This window comes from Pseudophryne corroboree, chromosome 5 (genome assembly GCF_028390025.1).
Source record: "Pseudophryne corroboree isolate aPseCor3 chromosome 5, aPseCor3.hap2, whole genome shotgun sequence".
Lineage (NCBI taxonomy): Eukaryota > Metazoa > Chordata > Amphibia > Anura > Myobatrachidae > Pseudophryne > Pseudophryne corroboree.
This window is the reverse complement of record NC_086448.1, coordinates 413,848,632-413,865,684: the sequence shown is the minus strand read 5'-3', so window position 1 is coordinate 413,865,684 and position 17,053 is coordinate 413,848,632. Positions and strand designations below refer to the sequence as shown.

Below are 17,053 nucleotides of genomic sequence, written 5' to 3'. Positions count from 1 at the left end.
TCGTTTGTATGGGGGTGCTGGCTGCTGATTTAGCAGCTTCGTCTGCCCGGCTGTTACCAAGTGAAATTGGGTCTTGGTTGTAAGTATGTGCTTTGCACTTGATAACAGCCACTCTGTCTGGTTCCTGTATCGCTGTTAGAAGTCTTTTTATGTTGGACGCATGCGCTACAGGTGTGCCAGCTGCCGTCATGAAATTTCTGAGGTGCCATAGGGCCCCAAAATCATGCACTACTCCAAAGGCGTACCTAGAATCCGTGTATATATTAGCTGACTTACCCTTGGCCAATTCACACGCTCTGGTTAGGGCGACCAACTCAGCAACTTGTGCTGAGTGCGGTGGGCCCAGGGGTTCAGCTTCTATGATACCTCTGTCGTCTACAACTGCATATCCAGTACACAAGTCTCCCGATTCTGTCTGTCTGTGGCAACTACCGTCAGTGTAGAAGGTAAAGTCTACTCCTTCCAGTGGGTTGTCACTGATGTCAGGTCTCGCTGTGAAAGTCTGATTCAGGTATTCCATACAATCATGAGTATCAGTATCTGCACTAAATCCTCCTTCATCATTATTCTCATCCTCCACCCTTTGTGCCTGTCCAGGCACACTTGGCAAGTAAGTTGCAGGATTTAGTGAGCTGCATCTCTTAATGGTGATGTTTACCGGGGCCATCAGTGATAATTCCCACTTTGTAAACTGAGCAGATGAGACATGTCTGGTTTGAGCTGAGTTCAGTAAGGCTGATACTGCATGAGGTGTATGAATGGTAAGGTCATGTCCTAACACTACATCCTTGCTTTTACTTACCAGCAAAGCTATCGCTGCAACACTTCGCAAGCAAGTGGGGAGAGACCGCGCTACAGTGTCCAACTGTGCACTGTACTATGCTACCGGTCTGCTGGCATCACCATGTCTCTGAGTTAAAACGCCTGCCGCGCACCCTGCACTTTCTGTACCGTACAATTCAAAGGGCTTCTCATAATCTGGCATACCTAATGCAGGTGCCTGTGATAGGCACTGTTTGAGTCTCTCAAATGCCAGTTCGGACTCATCTGTGTGCGAGACCCATTCTGGTTTGTTTGAAGAGACCATTTCTTGCAAAGGTAAAGCCAGTATAGGGAACCCTGGAATCCAGTTTCGACAGTACCCACACATTCCAAGGAAAGTGCAGATCTGTTGTTGCGTTTGTGGCAGAGTCATGTCGCGAATTGCCTGTATTCTATCAGCGGTGAGGTGTCTAAGTCCTTGAGTCAAGCAATGTCCCAAATATTTGACCCTGGTCTGGCACAACTGCAAATTATCCTTTGAAACCTTGTGTCCCATTTGGGAAAGATGAAACAGAAGCTGTTTCGTGTCTTTCAACGACGATTCGAGTGAGTCAGAACATAACAATAAGTCATCGACATACTGTATTAGCACTGATCCACTCTCAGGTTGAAAGGATTGTAAACAGTCATGCAAGGCCTGAGAAAAAATACTCGGGCTGTCAATGAAACCTTGGGTAAGACGAGTCCAGGTGTACTGTACTCCCCTGTTTGTAAAAGCAAAAAGGTATTGGCTGTCAGGGTGAAGAGGGACAGAAAAGAAAGCAGAACAGAGGTCAATGACAGTGAAAAATGTTGCCGTAGAGGGAATTTGCATGAGGATGACTGCTGGATTGGGCACTACGGGGAATTGGCTCTCAACTATCTTGTTTATCCCCCTTAGATCCTGCACTAGCCTATAACCCCTCCCCCCACTCTTTTTCACAGGGAAGATGGGACTATTGGCGGTGCTGCACGTCCTGACTAGGATGCCCTGCTGTAGCAGCCGCTCTATGACAGGGTACACTCCTAATTCTACCTCTGGCTTCAGAGGATACTGAGGGATTTTTGGAGCTATCCTACCATCTTTTACTTGTACTACTACTGGAGCTACATTCGCCATCAATCCAGTGTCTTGTCCATCTTTGGTCCAAAGGGAACCCGGTATTTGTGAGATAATTTCCTCTACCTTTGATTGACACTTGTCTATAACAGTAGAATGCGACATTAGCCTTTGAGGGGTGTCTAATATATCTTGTACTTCTTGAGCGTGGTTCCCAGGTATATCCAAGAAGACACCCTCAGGAGTACAGTATATGGCACACCGCATTTTACACAATAAATCTCTGCCGAGTAGATTAGTCGGAGCCGATGCAGCCCGCAGAAAAGAATGTTTGGTTTGCAAAGGCCCTATCGTAATCTCTGCCGGTCTACTCAAAGGGTATTGTTGCACAGTTCCTGTTACTCCCATTGCCAAATTGTTTTACCCGTGGTTTTTATACCTACCGCTGAATTTAATACTGACCTGGCCGCCCCTGTATTTACGAGAAAAAGTAATGGTACACCAGCTACATCAACCGTTACCTCAGGTTCACTACCAAGGCTAGCAATCAACTTCACTGGCTGCAGACTACAGGTGTGGCCCAACCCCTATTGTGTGTTGAGACCCTCCCGCAGTGCATTGGCAGCTACAATATGTGAGGAGGGTAGCTGAGAATTTTCAGAGACCTGCCAGTCTCTCCTTGGTGGGTACCTCCTTGTTTCCCCTGCATGTGGCTCGTAAATTCTCCTAAGTGGTCCCTGATCCCAATTATGTGCATTGTGGTGTGGTTCATATCCTGGTCTAGGGGGTCGGTATACATTATGTGTACCTTTATTCTTACATTCCCTCGAGTAATGTCCTACCTGGTGACAAGCATAGCATGTTACTATACGTGACTTACCATCAGGAGTCTGGGGTTTTGGCTGATATGGCTTTTTGGTAAGTGCATCTATACTCACTGTCATCAGCTTTTCCCCCTGAGACTCCCTGTGCTTACTGATGTTCCTGTCGTGCTCGATAGCGAACTCTCTCAATGCAGCCACCGAGATACCTCTCCAGTTTGGTAGAGAGGTCTGTACCCTTGCTCTTAATGCCTCTTTTAATCCGTCCAATAATACAGTAACAGCTACCTCCCTGTGATGCGCATTATCTTTTATGTCCTCAATCCCAGTGTATCTAGACATTTCCTGCAGTGCTCGATGGAAAAATTCGGATGCCATTTCACCTTCCTTTTGTCTTATGGAAAAGATTTTATTCCATTTGACAACAGTAGGGAAATATACTCCTAATTGCAGATTGATTTGCCGTACATTCTCCTGATTGTATTCATCAGTGAGAGGTACTTCTGCGTCTAACTTACAATCAGTTATGAATTTTGCGGGGTCAATATTTGAGGGTAAACATACCCGTAGCACTGTTTGCCAATCTCTGTTCGTGGGTTCGTTGGTGTTACCTAACTCTTTATTGAACCTCTGGCATGCGACTAGATCTTTTCTGGGATCGGGAAATTCTGACATAATTGACCTTAACTCTGCTCGGGACCAGGGACAGTGCATTGCAATGTTCCTGATGGGAGTGACTCCCTGAGCATCAGTCTTCCCATTGGGGACTGCAGTCACCCTGACAGGATTTAATTCAATTACATCATTCTGGTTTGATTCTACAATGTAGGGAGCTATTGTCTCTGCATAATGTATGGTACCGTACTTACCTGTGGACACGACCTCACTTATCCCTCCGCCAGGGGGCCCGACTACTGCTCTTGTTGGTTGGGCCGTGCCCACCTGAGTGTCCTGTATGGTGGCTGCTAGAGAGAGTGCCGATATCGTGCTGGGCTCATCTTCCTGCTCGCAGTCCTGGGGAAAATGTAAAATGGGATACAACTGGCAAGGGTAGGCGTTAGTACATTTATCAATTACTCTCCTATCCTGTACCAATGTACCATTGTCTGTAGCCACTTTCTCCCCCACAATATATGGTGGTGGTGGTGCGGTCGCCATTGTTTTCCCACTAGGTTTGGAACCTGCTGCGCGGGCTAATTCCCTTTGCACATCCCCCTCCTGTTGCCATAAATTTAAACAATCTGTATGTCTAATCCTTTGTTTCTTGGATTTTATCAGACATATCCTTATCCTTAAGTTCTGTAATACCTCTGGTTCAAAGCTGCCCATCCTAGGGAATGGTACCCTATCTTTGTCAGTCATACGTACCCATTCAGGCAAAAAGTCTTCCGTGTGTGATCCATATTTACCACACATAACAAACCTCGCTGACCCCTTGGGCCGCGGCACTTCAACCTGAACCCTGGCTACAAAACGTCCACCGCTTGTGCAATTGGATCCCATCGCGGACTTTTTCCTTTTTACGCAATCCCCAATGCACAATACGAATAGACAGTGAAAGTTCTTAGAGCGCTTTCACCCACTCCTTCTCCGCTGAGTACCACGACTCACTTCAATAGTGACCACCGCAAACCCAGTGAGGCCCCTATCTGGTTTCTATTCACTGGAAGTGTTTAGGAGTGACTTACCTATTCCAGTGAATATACACCGCTGGAGATTTTCCTGAGAGAGACCAGCGATAACTCCCTATACACTTATACACAAATCACGCTTGCGTATGCTCTACACAGCACTACTGATACCGTGATTTTACGCAAAAGTTTGAAAAGGGGTATCAAGTTGTGCTGTATATATCGCACCCACAAATGCGTGGTCCAATTGCACAGCGTATAGGTACTTGTTACCTATCTGCCGTACAACCACGGGTCAATGTACAAACTGTGACCCTCAGCCCGGAGCATAATACAAAAACCTTTTAACTTCAATCGCAATACTATGCACTATCACGCTCCTCTGCAAATCACCTCACGACTTGCGTATTTCAATCTATATTAACGTGAGTCAGCCACTTCACGCCACCAAGCCTCCTCTTACTTGATGTACCACACGACGGGATCCCAAATTCCCTGGGTTCAAATATCCACTCACTCCTACGTTCGCTCACTCAAATACACTTTGTTTTTCTGTACAGAAAATTTGGATTCATTCAGGTTGGCAGCTTTACCCCAGAGGCAATTTAAAAAAAATGTTTTTATACAAATCTGCTTTAGAAACCGGGCTGTTTTGTGCTATTGTAGCGTGGCTACTGTCCCACCTTTAAACTAAACGAACTATCGTGTGGTTTTATTATGCGCACACAACCCTACGCAAGCTTGCGTAATTACGCAACCGTGAGTAACTCTATGCCACGTGTGCGGCCTTGCGCCACGTGCACTTTTTTGTACGCTGTCCTCACGTTCCGTACCACGTGTACCAATGTGCGTATGCAATTAAACAAATCACACAACTTCTATAAATGTGAGCAATACTAACTATAATCGCTCACTTAACACAACACAGTTTCTTTCTGTATAAACCTTTACAACCAGGCCAGACTGCGTTTGTGCTTTACACTTACTTCCTTAAACATTTATTTTAGTTTTAACTATATAGCAACAAAATGTAACCTAAACAACAAACGAATCTAACAATTTGAGTCTTATGGCAACAATGTGAGAGGGTATACAAAGGGTATGGGTGCCTTTTGTTGTGTACGCTTTTGGTGCCCAAAAAAAAATTCACAGATTTTTAAATAGCTTTTTTCCTGTTTACTTTACGGGTTCTACCAGCATCTCTACAAACCATACAGAGCAGACGTCATCTAATCAGCACACAAGTAGGGTTTTTAGTGTATCCACCAACCAAGAAAAGGATACGTAGGATACTTTCTGTCCACCCTTTTGCTGATAGATTAAGTCTGCTGTGACCTGTTAGGCTGTGAGTATGTGGAAACCCTGACGGAGCCCCCAATTGATAATGCTGATTTATATACAGGAATGAAAAGCTATACCTTAAACACACTTTAAATACACTTTACCATGGAGCCGCTGCGGCCGCTATACTTAATACACACTCTACGTACTCTTTACGCTGTTAGCGTAAAGAGTCCCGTACTGTGTACGGACTTTGCGCACAAACGCCGCGCTGACGGTACAAAGTACACACAGCGCGTACACACCCAGAGATACACCGCAAACCCTTAACAGCTATGCAATGCGATAATAATACACTTTAAACCTTAGCAGGGAAAGGAAGACACGACACCAGATTGTAATTAAACTGCTGGGTTCCGACACCACAGCATATTATTACTGAAAGGGGGTTACAATATATACAATACAATACAATACAATACAATACAACAGAATAATGGCTACAGTCAATGTTACATACTTGTTTGGATTTCGCTGCGCTACCCAGTCTGGTCCTCCGTCATCTAGATAGATAACTTTGTGAGTCTTGTGTCTGACCAGGCCTGCAGCAGGCTCTCTTTATACAATTCTTCCAAAACCTAACACAATGGATACTGTAATCTCTTTGTCCATTGGACACAGGGATGGTCATTTACAGTACAGGAGAGGTCATAGGTCGGTTTGAATAGGTGGGCGATGTCTCTTCCAACTGCTCTTGTGGGTGGTCTCCTCTTGATTCCCGCCGCATACATAATGTACAGTAAATACAGTTTATATCTATATTCTGCTCCTGCACATAACTATCCGCAGGAACATGCGATCTGCTGCAGACCAACACCGGAATGTTAGCCTTAAAATACCCTACAGCTGGATACCAAACACCACCTTATAACCTTGTTCTGTCCCCTCCTATCCTGTAAAGGTGAATCCCTTTGTTCTGTTACCATTTAAACTGCTGTAACTTACTGATGTGGTGCAGGGAGACTATGTGTACATTGTGCACTATTTGGATTAAATATGTAATGTGTTTTGATAGCTTTCCATGCGTTCAGAAACTCTACCGGAAATACCCATACCACGTGCTAATGCGCAGGACGGCGGGAGCGACCATACGCAAATTGCGGATATGTGCACACACGGCAGAATAAGTACGCGCACGGAGGCCATCTGTGTGTAGTTTGTACTTGATGTGTGTACTGCAATATTTTTCGACTTTGACAGTGATTAACATCGATGGCGTGAAATCATCAAAGGGGTAACTGTTGAAGCATGAGAGGAAAGGCAATAAGGGATAAACGTACTAAGCAGCAGCTTTTGAAAGTCACTGATAGGAATAAACCCACCTAGAAAAATATTCATATTTAGATTTACTAAGCAGCACATTATAACCCTGAAATTTAAAACAACAATTATATTAATGGTTAAACTCACCTGGTTTAGCTTTTAATATAATTTACATTTTAAATATCAGGGGCAAAACATGCCACAGTAAATCTAGCCCTGAATGAAGTTCACCAATGACTCTCCTTCTCAATTATTCACCACAGACACGCCAACTCCCCCCCACACACACACACACACATTCACCACCAACACTCCCCTCATCCAACACCGGGCCCTGCAGCACCCATCCTCATACACTGCAAACACACCTGCAGCACCCATCCTCATACACTGCAAACACCCCTGCAGTACCCATCCTCATACACTGCAAACACCCCTGCAGCACCCATCTCAATACACTGCAAGCACTCCTGCAGCACCCATCTCAATACACTGCAAGCACTCCTGCAGCACCCATCCTCATACACTGCAAGCACTCCAGCAGCACCCATCCTCATACACTGCAAACACCCCTGCAGCACACATCCTCATACACTGCAAACACCCCTGCAGCACCCATCTCAATACACTGCAAACACCCCTGCAGCACCCATCCTCATACACTGCAAACACTCCAGCAGCACCCATCCTCATACACTGCAAACACCCCTGCAGCACCCATCCTCATACACTGCAATTACCCCTGCAGCACCCTTCTCAATACACTGCAAACACCCCTGCAGCACCCATCCTCATACACTGCAAACACTCCAGCAGCACCCATCCTCATACACTGCAAACACCCCTGCAGCACCCATCCTCATACACTGCAAACACCCCTGCAGCACCCATCTCAATACACTGCAAACACCCCTGCAGCACCCATCCTCATACACTGCAAACACTCCAGCAGCACCCATCCTCATACACTGCAAACACCCCTGCAGCACCCATCCTCATACACTGCAAACACCCCTGCAGCACCCTTCTCAATACACTGCAAACACCCCTGCAGCACCCATCCTCATACACTGCAAACACTCCAGCAGCACCCATCCTCATACACTGCAAACACCCCTGCAGCTCCCATCCTCATACACTGCAAACACCCCTGCAGCACCCATCCTCATACACTGCAAACACCCCTGCAGCACCCATCCTCATACACTGCAAACACTCGAGCAGTACCCATCCTCATACACTGCACACCCCTGCAGCACCCATCCTCATACACTGCTACACCCCTGCAGCACACATCCTCATGCACTACCTGCAGCATTCAGACAATCCCTCTTCATACACTACCAACACCAGAGTAGCACCCACACCCATAATACCTCTGTAGAACCCAGACACCCCACTTTATTTACTACCAGCATCCTAGCAGTACCCATACCCCCCTCACATTCACTATCAAAACCCCTGCAGCACACAGACACCCTCCCCTTCATACGCTACCAATACCCAGTCACCCCCTCATACACTACCAATACCCAGGCACCCTCCTTATATACTACCAGTACCCAGGCATCCCCTCATATACTATTAGTACCTAGACACTCTGCCCCCTTCTCCCCCACTCATTGCCTGTTGTATGTAAGAAGGGTTGGGGCAGAGCCAGCCCTAATCAATATGATGCCCTAGGCAAGATTTTGGCTGGTGCCCCCTAGAACCACTGCTAGTTCATCCTCTGACCCTGTACCCCTTTCCCATCACCCCTCAGTCATAGCAGTCCTCATTTTGGTGCTCCTACCTCCTATATTTTAAATAGGAACAGTGCGGACATTCAGCGCACAGCCCAAAAAGGGGTGTGTTCTTTTGAGAAGGGGCATGGCCACACAATAGTGCCCCCAATTCAAATTCCGCCGCACCATATTGCTCTTTATTCACATTAGACCACACAGTAGTGCCTTTTCTATACATTACGCCACACAGTAGAGCACCTTATACACATAATGCCACACATTAGTAATGCCTTTCTACACATAATACCACACAGTAATGCCCCTTACACATATGACACACATTATTAATGTTCTTATAAACATAATACGCCTTACACATTATGCCAACCTTTATTATTGTACTTATACACATAATGACGCACATAATGCCCCTTACACATGTCGCACATTATTAATGCATTTATACACATGACACACATAATGCCTCTTACACATATGCCAAACACTATTGCACAACAAACCTACCCACACACAGCACTGACATGGCCGCTAACACTGTGACCTCTTCCTTTGCTTGGATACAGATATGTACTCATACATCTTGCCTCAATATGCCATGCAGTTCCCGTCCAGCTCTGCTAACGCTAGGCGCTTTTTTTTTTAAAGAAAATGCATCTAATTTTCATTGCTATGTGACTAGAACGTACAAGCAGCTTCTACTGATTAAAATGATATGTAGCATGCCTATGGTCCTCATTCCGAATTGATTGCTAGCTGCTGTTGTTCGCTGCGTAGCGATCATTTAAAAAAATCTGGGCATGCATATGTACCGCAATGCGCACGCATGGTGTACGGGTACAAAAAGCATTGCAGTTTTGCACAGGTTCTAGCGACGCTTTCAGTCGCACTGGCGGACGCAAGGAGATTGACAAGAAGTGGGAGTTTCTGGGTGTCAACTGACCGTTTTCTGGGAGTGTTTGGAAAAACGCAGGCATGGCCGGGCATTTGCTGGGCGGGTATCTGACGTCATTACCATGTCATTCGTCGAAGCAATCATCGCACAGAATAAGTAGCTACAGTGCTGGTCTTGTTTTGCACAAAATGTGTTTGCAACCGCTCTGCTGAACAGGTGTTCGCACTCCTGAAAAGCGAAAATACACTCCCCCGTGGGCGGTGACCATGCGTTTGCATGGCTGCTAAAAGTAGCTAGCGAGTGATCAACTCGGAATGAGGACCTATATTCTGTGTGCCACTGTGGCTGTATCTGCATACGAAATGCTACGTTAACAGTTATTTCCAGGAATACACTGTAATGTAGCATTTCATATGCAGATACAGCCACAGTCACAAACAGAATATACTGTAGGCATGCCGCATATCATTTTAATCAGCAGAATCTGCTTGTGCCTCATGGCATTCCAAATGCCTAGTTTGCCTATGCCTAGGGCCGACTCTGGGTGTGGGGGGGGGGGTCCGATTGAGGATGTAGGCAAATGCACCTCACTACGTGCACCCGTCCCTAGTTTCTGCTGCAGATACTCTCCGAACTTCAGAGGGTGAGCTTTGGGATTCACATTGTGGAAACAGGCAGGACAATGGAGGAGGTTGGGGCACCCCGTTCAGTCCACGCACCGGGAGGCAACAACTTCTATTGTCACCAGTAGTTCTGCCACTGGATGGAGTGGTTTAACAAACTTGACATTTTAATAAGAATGCCTGTAATCTCAAAAATTTTATTTTTATATATTTGAACAATACTATCAAATATTATAAATAGTGCCCAGCAGGGATTTTCAATTTTAGTTAACATAGTGTGAAGTTTTGATGGAACCAAATACCATAGTAACAAACCACTGGACTGCGGCTCTTTCTTACTGGGTCCAGCAGGTCACTGGCTCTTCTTTCAGTTGTAGCGGGAGTTACTCTCAATTCCATGTGCAACTGACTGATCCCATTCCATGATGTCCAGACAGCTGAGCGGTAACAACCAATCCTGACTAAGCATCTTAGTTGCAGCAAGTTAGAAGGGGGGAGTGGCAATACACAGACCCTCGCCAGGCCCCTCCAACAAGCCCGGGTAATTAGTACATCCCCTCCTCAGCGTCACTGCATATGCCAAATCATGACATTACTTTATTGGTTTGCCTGATAGTATCAACCAGCATATGGTAGCCCTAAATTTTCGGAGACAGAGGTTTGTACATGGGTTTCTTGCTGCCTTAGAGAAATCTGTTAAAATGTAATAGTGGTGAGATAGAGGTTCGATTTGTGACCATAACTATATGGTCCATGTACTAATACCTGTAGTCTACTTACTGTGGAGAAAAAGATACTCCTGTTTAGCCTTTTATCGTTGCAAAGTAAAAGGTGGCTAACATGATGTGTACTAAAAATATGCCTGCTGAGGGGAGTGAACGTTGTCACCCCCTGGTGACATTGTAGACACATTCTACCTCCTGACTGCAATGTGAACTCTACTATCTCCCGTGCACAGTAAGAATTTTTTTCAAAGCTTTATTGACAACCAGAGAAAGTGACAGAGAGCTCACTTCCTGCTTCTCACTGGTCCTCGAGATGCAGATAATGGCAGCTAGAGGTGAGGAATCTGGAAGTGGAGAAGACAGCTGGTGGTAAATTACATCTCTTCTTAACCACTTAACTGATAATTTCCCCCAAAAAAAAAACCGCTCCGAACTTGTCGGATTTTTTTATGAGTGAATCAGGTGAAGAACATGAATTTAACCTTATCCGAAATGATTTTGTTAAAAAATAAAAATATATATTTTTACATTTTCTTAAACATCTGAACATCAATCAGGAAGGTTGGTAACATTGTGACGTTACTTTTTACGCCCAAGACAGCTACCATGTATGCAGGGGGGGTCTGGGGGTGGCTTGGAGGGGTTGATTTACACTTCCCCAGCAGCTGCTATTGTCTGCAGCCGCTGGGTGGGGGTCCTGCTGTGCTGACCAATCAGCAATGATCAGCAGTACGGCAACCCTGAGGGGAGGGTGCAGGAAGGCAGAGGGACCTTCCGATCCCTCTGAGAGCAGCAGCGGAGGCCTGCTGCTGCTAACACTCTATCTGACTGGTCGCATCCTGTGCAACCAGGTCAGATAAAGCACTTGCTGGTGTGATTGAATCTGATGCGACCATGCCAGGCAAGTGATTAATAATAGCTAGGTTACTTACTGCCACCATAGATGTCTATGGATGCTGTGATATTCTAGCCTGCTGTTATCACTTGGAGGCTGAAGGCAGAGTTCATATTGAGAAGTGATATGTACAAGGATTTTCTCTGTCTTTTTTATTTGGCCCCCTTGTCTCTCCTCTTACATGGACCCTTATATATTTTGAAATAATAAAGGCAGTGATGGAACTTGTGAGTGGTGAGCCCAGGTGCAAATATACGCTTTGGGGCCCACTCCTCCGCCCCACCCCAAGTTCATTATATGCGGTACGGTAGTGGGTGATAGGTAGAGGCAGTGAGTGATGGTAAGAGGGAGAGGGTGATAGTCAAGCAGTAGGTAACATATAGAGGGTGACAGGAAGAGGCTGAAGGCGAAAGAGGAGAGGGAGAGGGAGACAGAGAGAGGGAGATGGAGAAGCAGTAGGTAATAGAGAAAGTGTGACAGGGAGAGCTAGTGGATGACAGGGGAGGGTGAAAGGGAGAGGCAGTGGATGACAGGGAGAGGCAGTGGGTGACAGGGAGAGTGTGACAGACAGTGGGTGATAAATATATTACATGTATTATAATTTGTTTACCTGGGCCCAGATCTCTGGCTCCAGTGGCAAGGGTTATCTCAAATAGGAAGAGTCAGGCTGGTATTGAAAAAATAAAATGGAGGAATGAGGAGGAACAGGAAGGACTGGGGAGGAAAACGGATGGTGGCTGGATCGAATCCATACATCAGCAATGCTTTTTATGTTACTGGGAGTGTGGCGGCAGGACAGACTAGTATCCTGCAGCTGCGGCGTATAATGAGTCAGTCAAGAAAAACACTGTAACGTAGCATTTCGTATACAGCTACAGCTGCAGTCGCTGACACGTATCATTTTAATCAGCAAAAGTTGTTTGTCCATCATATTCCCATCGTTTTGCATCTTATTGGAAAAAGTTGCATGAAAAGACGCTCGGCACTACCAAGTCATTCCATGGTATGGCATGACTAGAAGGAATGTTTAACCTGCAGGAAGGATAGATGTAAGTGGACACATCGCTGTACTTCAATGTTAGATGTCAGGCCACTTTGCCCTAAATTTTAGTTTTTAATGTGATATGAAGGTTCTTTTTCTTTTTTAATATCCTCACAAAACCACAAAGATTTATTGTGTTCATAAATTTGAACTTCAAGTGATTTCTGAAGCACTTTTTAACGTAATAATTTGGGAAATCTAGATTGTAGTGCATTATTCAATATTCAGCAGTTTTTATTTGCAATAATTTATATTTCAGTATCAAATTCACATTTCCGTTTATTGAAAACGTATCAAAGTGCAGGATCCCAAGATTAACATACTATAATGCTTACACAGATCGCCAGAGCTGATTACATTGGTTTCCAAGGAAATGGAAAGTTGTTAACCTTTGTGGGCCCTCAAAAAAACAAAACTTAAGTAATACAGCTTCATTAGTAGTGTTTCTGTAGATTTTAGTCTTCATGTAGCAATTTACTCTGAAGCTAATGATATTGCAACATTTTAGTTGATAATTTGTATTGTACACTATAAAACATTGGACCTCATATAGAATTGGACCCATATTATGTAAAAAGACACCAGTGACAAAAGCAAATACCTGTGTATAGAGATGCGGCATAGCATATTACAGTAAACGTGTCTACTGCATGAAGATGTTTTCAAAATGTATTGTCAAGGTGATGATGAAGATAACTGGCATTTTAACATTGAAAATAAAATAACAAAAAAACTGCAGCATGCTTCCAGACAAAAAAGTGCTACCAACAATGGCGTACATAGCATTACTGGGGAGTGGGCAGGAGTGCCGACAGCTCTACTGTGCCCCAGTACCATACCTCCCAACATATGTCCCCTCTGATGCAGGACTTCCTCTTGCAACTCAGCCGTGCACTCCCAAAAGGGGTGTGGTCTATTTGAAAGGGTGTGGCTTCAAGGGATTACCGCTATCACGAGCCACACCCCTGTTTTCCGTCACTGTGGGGGCATGATCAGTGATCTGTGAGCTGCTGGCATGCCCCCAGTACAGTACCTCTGTCTCCTGTAAATAGATGCTGTGCACATGTGCACAGCAGCTATTCGCCGCTGCTGCAGCTAGTTACTGGATACTCCCAAACCCCCCCCCACCACCACCACCACCCACACACACACACACACACACACACACCGGGACACTGCGGCCCGCGGTAGGGACAGTGGAACAGTTCCAAATAAAGGTAACTGCCCTGCAAGGGAGGTATGCGATACTGGGAGGGAGTGTGAGAAAGGACCTCACGCAGGGAGCGGAAGGACTGACGGCTTCTGCAGTTGACACTCTCTACCCAGCCCACACACAGCAGCGTGTGCCATGTTCTGAGCTGGGGAGAGAGGCTGCTGCAGACACTAGCATGATCCATACATGCATACTCATCCAGATCCTGCGTGAGACACCTGTTTTTTAGGGCAGTTCCTCGCAGCCCCGGAAGAGTGGGCACACCTCCCACATCCTGCCCACTTCTTAGTGAAGTGGGCAGAATGGGGAGATAAATAGAGGGAATTCTGGGGCCCCCAAATTTTAGGGCAGCCCCTAGTGAAGTGGGCAGAATGGGCAGATAAATAGAGGGAATCCCAGGGTCCCTAAGGAGGGGGTGGGGCCTAGTGATGCATCTATATGAAAATTTAATTTGGCCCCGCCCCTATGCAAATATGATTCCAATAACTGACTCTGGGGTCTGTTCAGACCTGGATGCAGCTGCATGTCTGTACGCAGTGGCTCGCTGTGCTCAACCCTTAAACATGCGGCCGCATGCTGCAACTGTGATTGACAGCAGTGTCTACCGTTGGGAGCGTCATCGCAGCGTCATTGCAGCGTTTTGTGGGCACGGTCCGGACAACGCAGGAGTGTCCGGACCGTTTTTCGGGGTGGCTGCGTGACGTCACATGCAACCGCTCCAAGAAAAAAAATGGTGCCAGACCGCCTGCGCTGGCTGGGGTCAACCTCAAATTGATACGTCTGCAATTATAATGCAGACGCATCGCAAAGCGGCACCACACACATGCTGGGTGGACTTGCCCTGTGCTGGGCAGCCTACAGCAGTTGAGTAGATGGACCCAGATCTTGCTGCGGATACAACAATCTGCTTGCATCTCTGAATAACCCCCTCTGTACGCATATGCAGTATCAGAGTCCCCGGGAGGAGTTTCTCACTAATGTGAATAACTCCTCTAAAATGTCGGGGAAGGAACTCACAAGGACAGCGGATTTTGCTCCCACTGTCCTTGCAGGTTTCCCTATGTACATAGCGGGGATATTTTCTTAAAAAATTAGAATATCCACCATGATACAGACTGTTAATAAAATAATCACATCAGTTCTGTGATTATTAATACATATGCCCCTAAGTGTACACAGTATAATACTATTAAGCGCCACAGTATGTACAGTATATTTGATTTAGTCTCATGCATTTTTTGCACATTTTTTGTGTGCATGGGCAATATAGAAAAGCTTATTTTAAATTATAAAATGGAGGCTCAGCATGCTTTCTTAAACTGTTTTTCTTTTTATTGCTTCTGCACACAGGTTCTGTGGCAGGTTGACTTCAAGCCTGTATTTCACCTGCTTTTAACCACTTGCCTGGCATGGTTGCATCAGATGCGACCAAAACAGCAAGTGTCTTATCTGATCTGGTCACACACGATGAGACCGGTCAGATAGACAGCATGTGCAAACTTTGTCAGTGAAGTGCTTAATCAGCCACAGAACCTGTGCGTGTCCCTGGTTAAAGCGATAGTATGGTAAGCCTACATATTCTAGTACTATTGTACTGCTTTTATACCTGAATAGTCACACCCGGGATTTGTATATGGCTCCTTCCTGGGTGCATCTCGGCGAGACCCCTTTCCTACAGGCGACCTGACCAGGCAAAACGCAGGGTTGATGACGTCACCACCGACGCGTGTGGTGGTGCTGTTTGGAGATCAGATGATCTCCAAGCGCCGCCTCTTTCTATGCAGTGAATGGGTGCTGGGTCGCATCGACCCAGCTTATCTGTTTAAACTGCACCTTCCCAAAACCAACCCTGCAAGCTGGCCGATTTGGATTCCCTCGTCACTGGACCCGGGTAAACTCTTTTACGTTGAGCCGACCAGGGTTATTATGGCAATAACCCAGCTTTTTAGCGGTAGTATAAAGGGGTATAAGTTTATCTGCAAAATAACACATAACTGAGTGTCTAAGGTTATTAGCACAACTATTCAGATAACCAATATTATTACATACAATTAACATCAAATTAATGTCTGACACGTCATCGCTGCATGAGGCTGTAATGAGAAAGAGTACTATAAAATACATTGTGTATGTGGCTGCAAGTAGCTACAGTTAAAGATTTGTGTCTTGGTGCAGGGTACTGCGTGTTTAAACAAGACTAGGGCAAAGACTCTGCCTACTTCATTAGACATAATAATCTTATTTCAAGCTGTACTGAAACTATTTACAAGTCCTAATACGCTTCAGACCTCAGAACAAAGCTTAGCTTTATGATAAAAAGTTATTTGTTGGAGCAAGTGGTGTACATTTATTTCTTAAGTGTGTGTTGATTGGTGTACAACGGAACCTCCTCTTGGTACTGGGCAGCATTCCCTTAATTTACATGAGAAAGCAGGTTGTTGGCTAGCTAGCTTACATCTACATGACACAAAAGAACAGGAAGGATACAGAGAAAGTTTGATTCTCTACAGATTCTGATCTTTTGCAAAACTTTGACACTTCTTTACTGGAGGTAACCTGCATTCAGATGTAGACAGAGAAGAAAGGAGTAAAGGCTTCACTGGGAGTTCAATTTAGTGACAAATACTACTGGTCTTTTTAAGTTATTTTGAGAATATGGTTAATTGGATTTTGCTATGTTATTTTTCTTTTATCCAATGGCAAAATGTGGAGGCTCAATGGTGGTGGTGGTGGGGAGACACAACAACCACTATATCCCCACCAGGAAATTTGCCAAATTCATCTATTGAGAGCCTGGCTAGTACAGTTTTGTTTAGCAGGACAAACGAAGAGACTACCTTTACAGTTGCGACTATCCTGGAGGCACACTCTGTTACTTCAGGCAGTGTTACAGCTACACCCCAGCAGGCAGATGCACAAGTTTCACTTCCTAACACAAAAATGTCAGGGACTCTGAGCCAGATGAAGAAAAGAACACAGTCCCACAGAAAAACAGGTAATG

At 45.4% G+C, this 17,053-nt stretch overlaps 1 protein-coding gene across 4 annotated transcripts in view; it reads left to right on the top strand.

The window, feature by feature from the left end:
- The window catches only part of COL15A1 (collagen type XV alpha 1 chain), a 596,673-nt gene that overhangs the window by 161,792 nt on the left and 417,828 nt on the right, over positions 1-17,053 (top strand). For 2 of the 4 annotated variants that reach the window (XM_063922776.1, XM_063922775.1), the window contains exon 1: positions 16,513-17,047. The exons of the other annotated variants lie outside the window; for them this stretch is intronic. In XM_063922776.1, coding sequence (XP_063778846.1) covers positions 16,708-17,047 — 340 coding nt within the window. In that variant the 5' untranslated portion in view covers positions 16,513-16,707. Of the gene's footprint in view, positions 1-16,512; positions 17,048-17,053 lie in introns of those variants that run through there. 4 annotated transcript variants of the gene reach the window in all.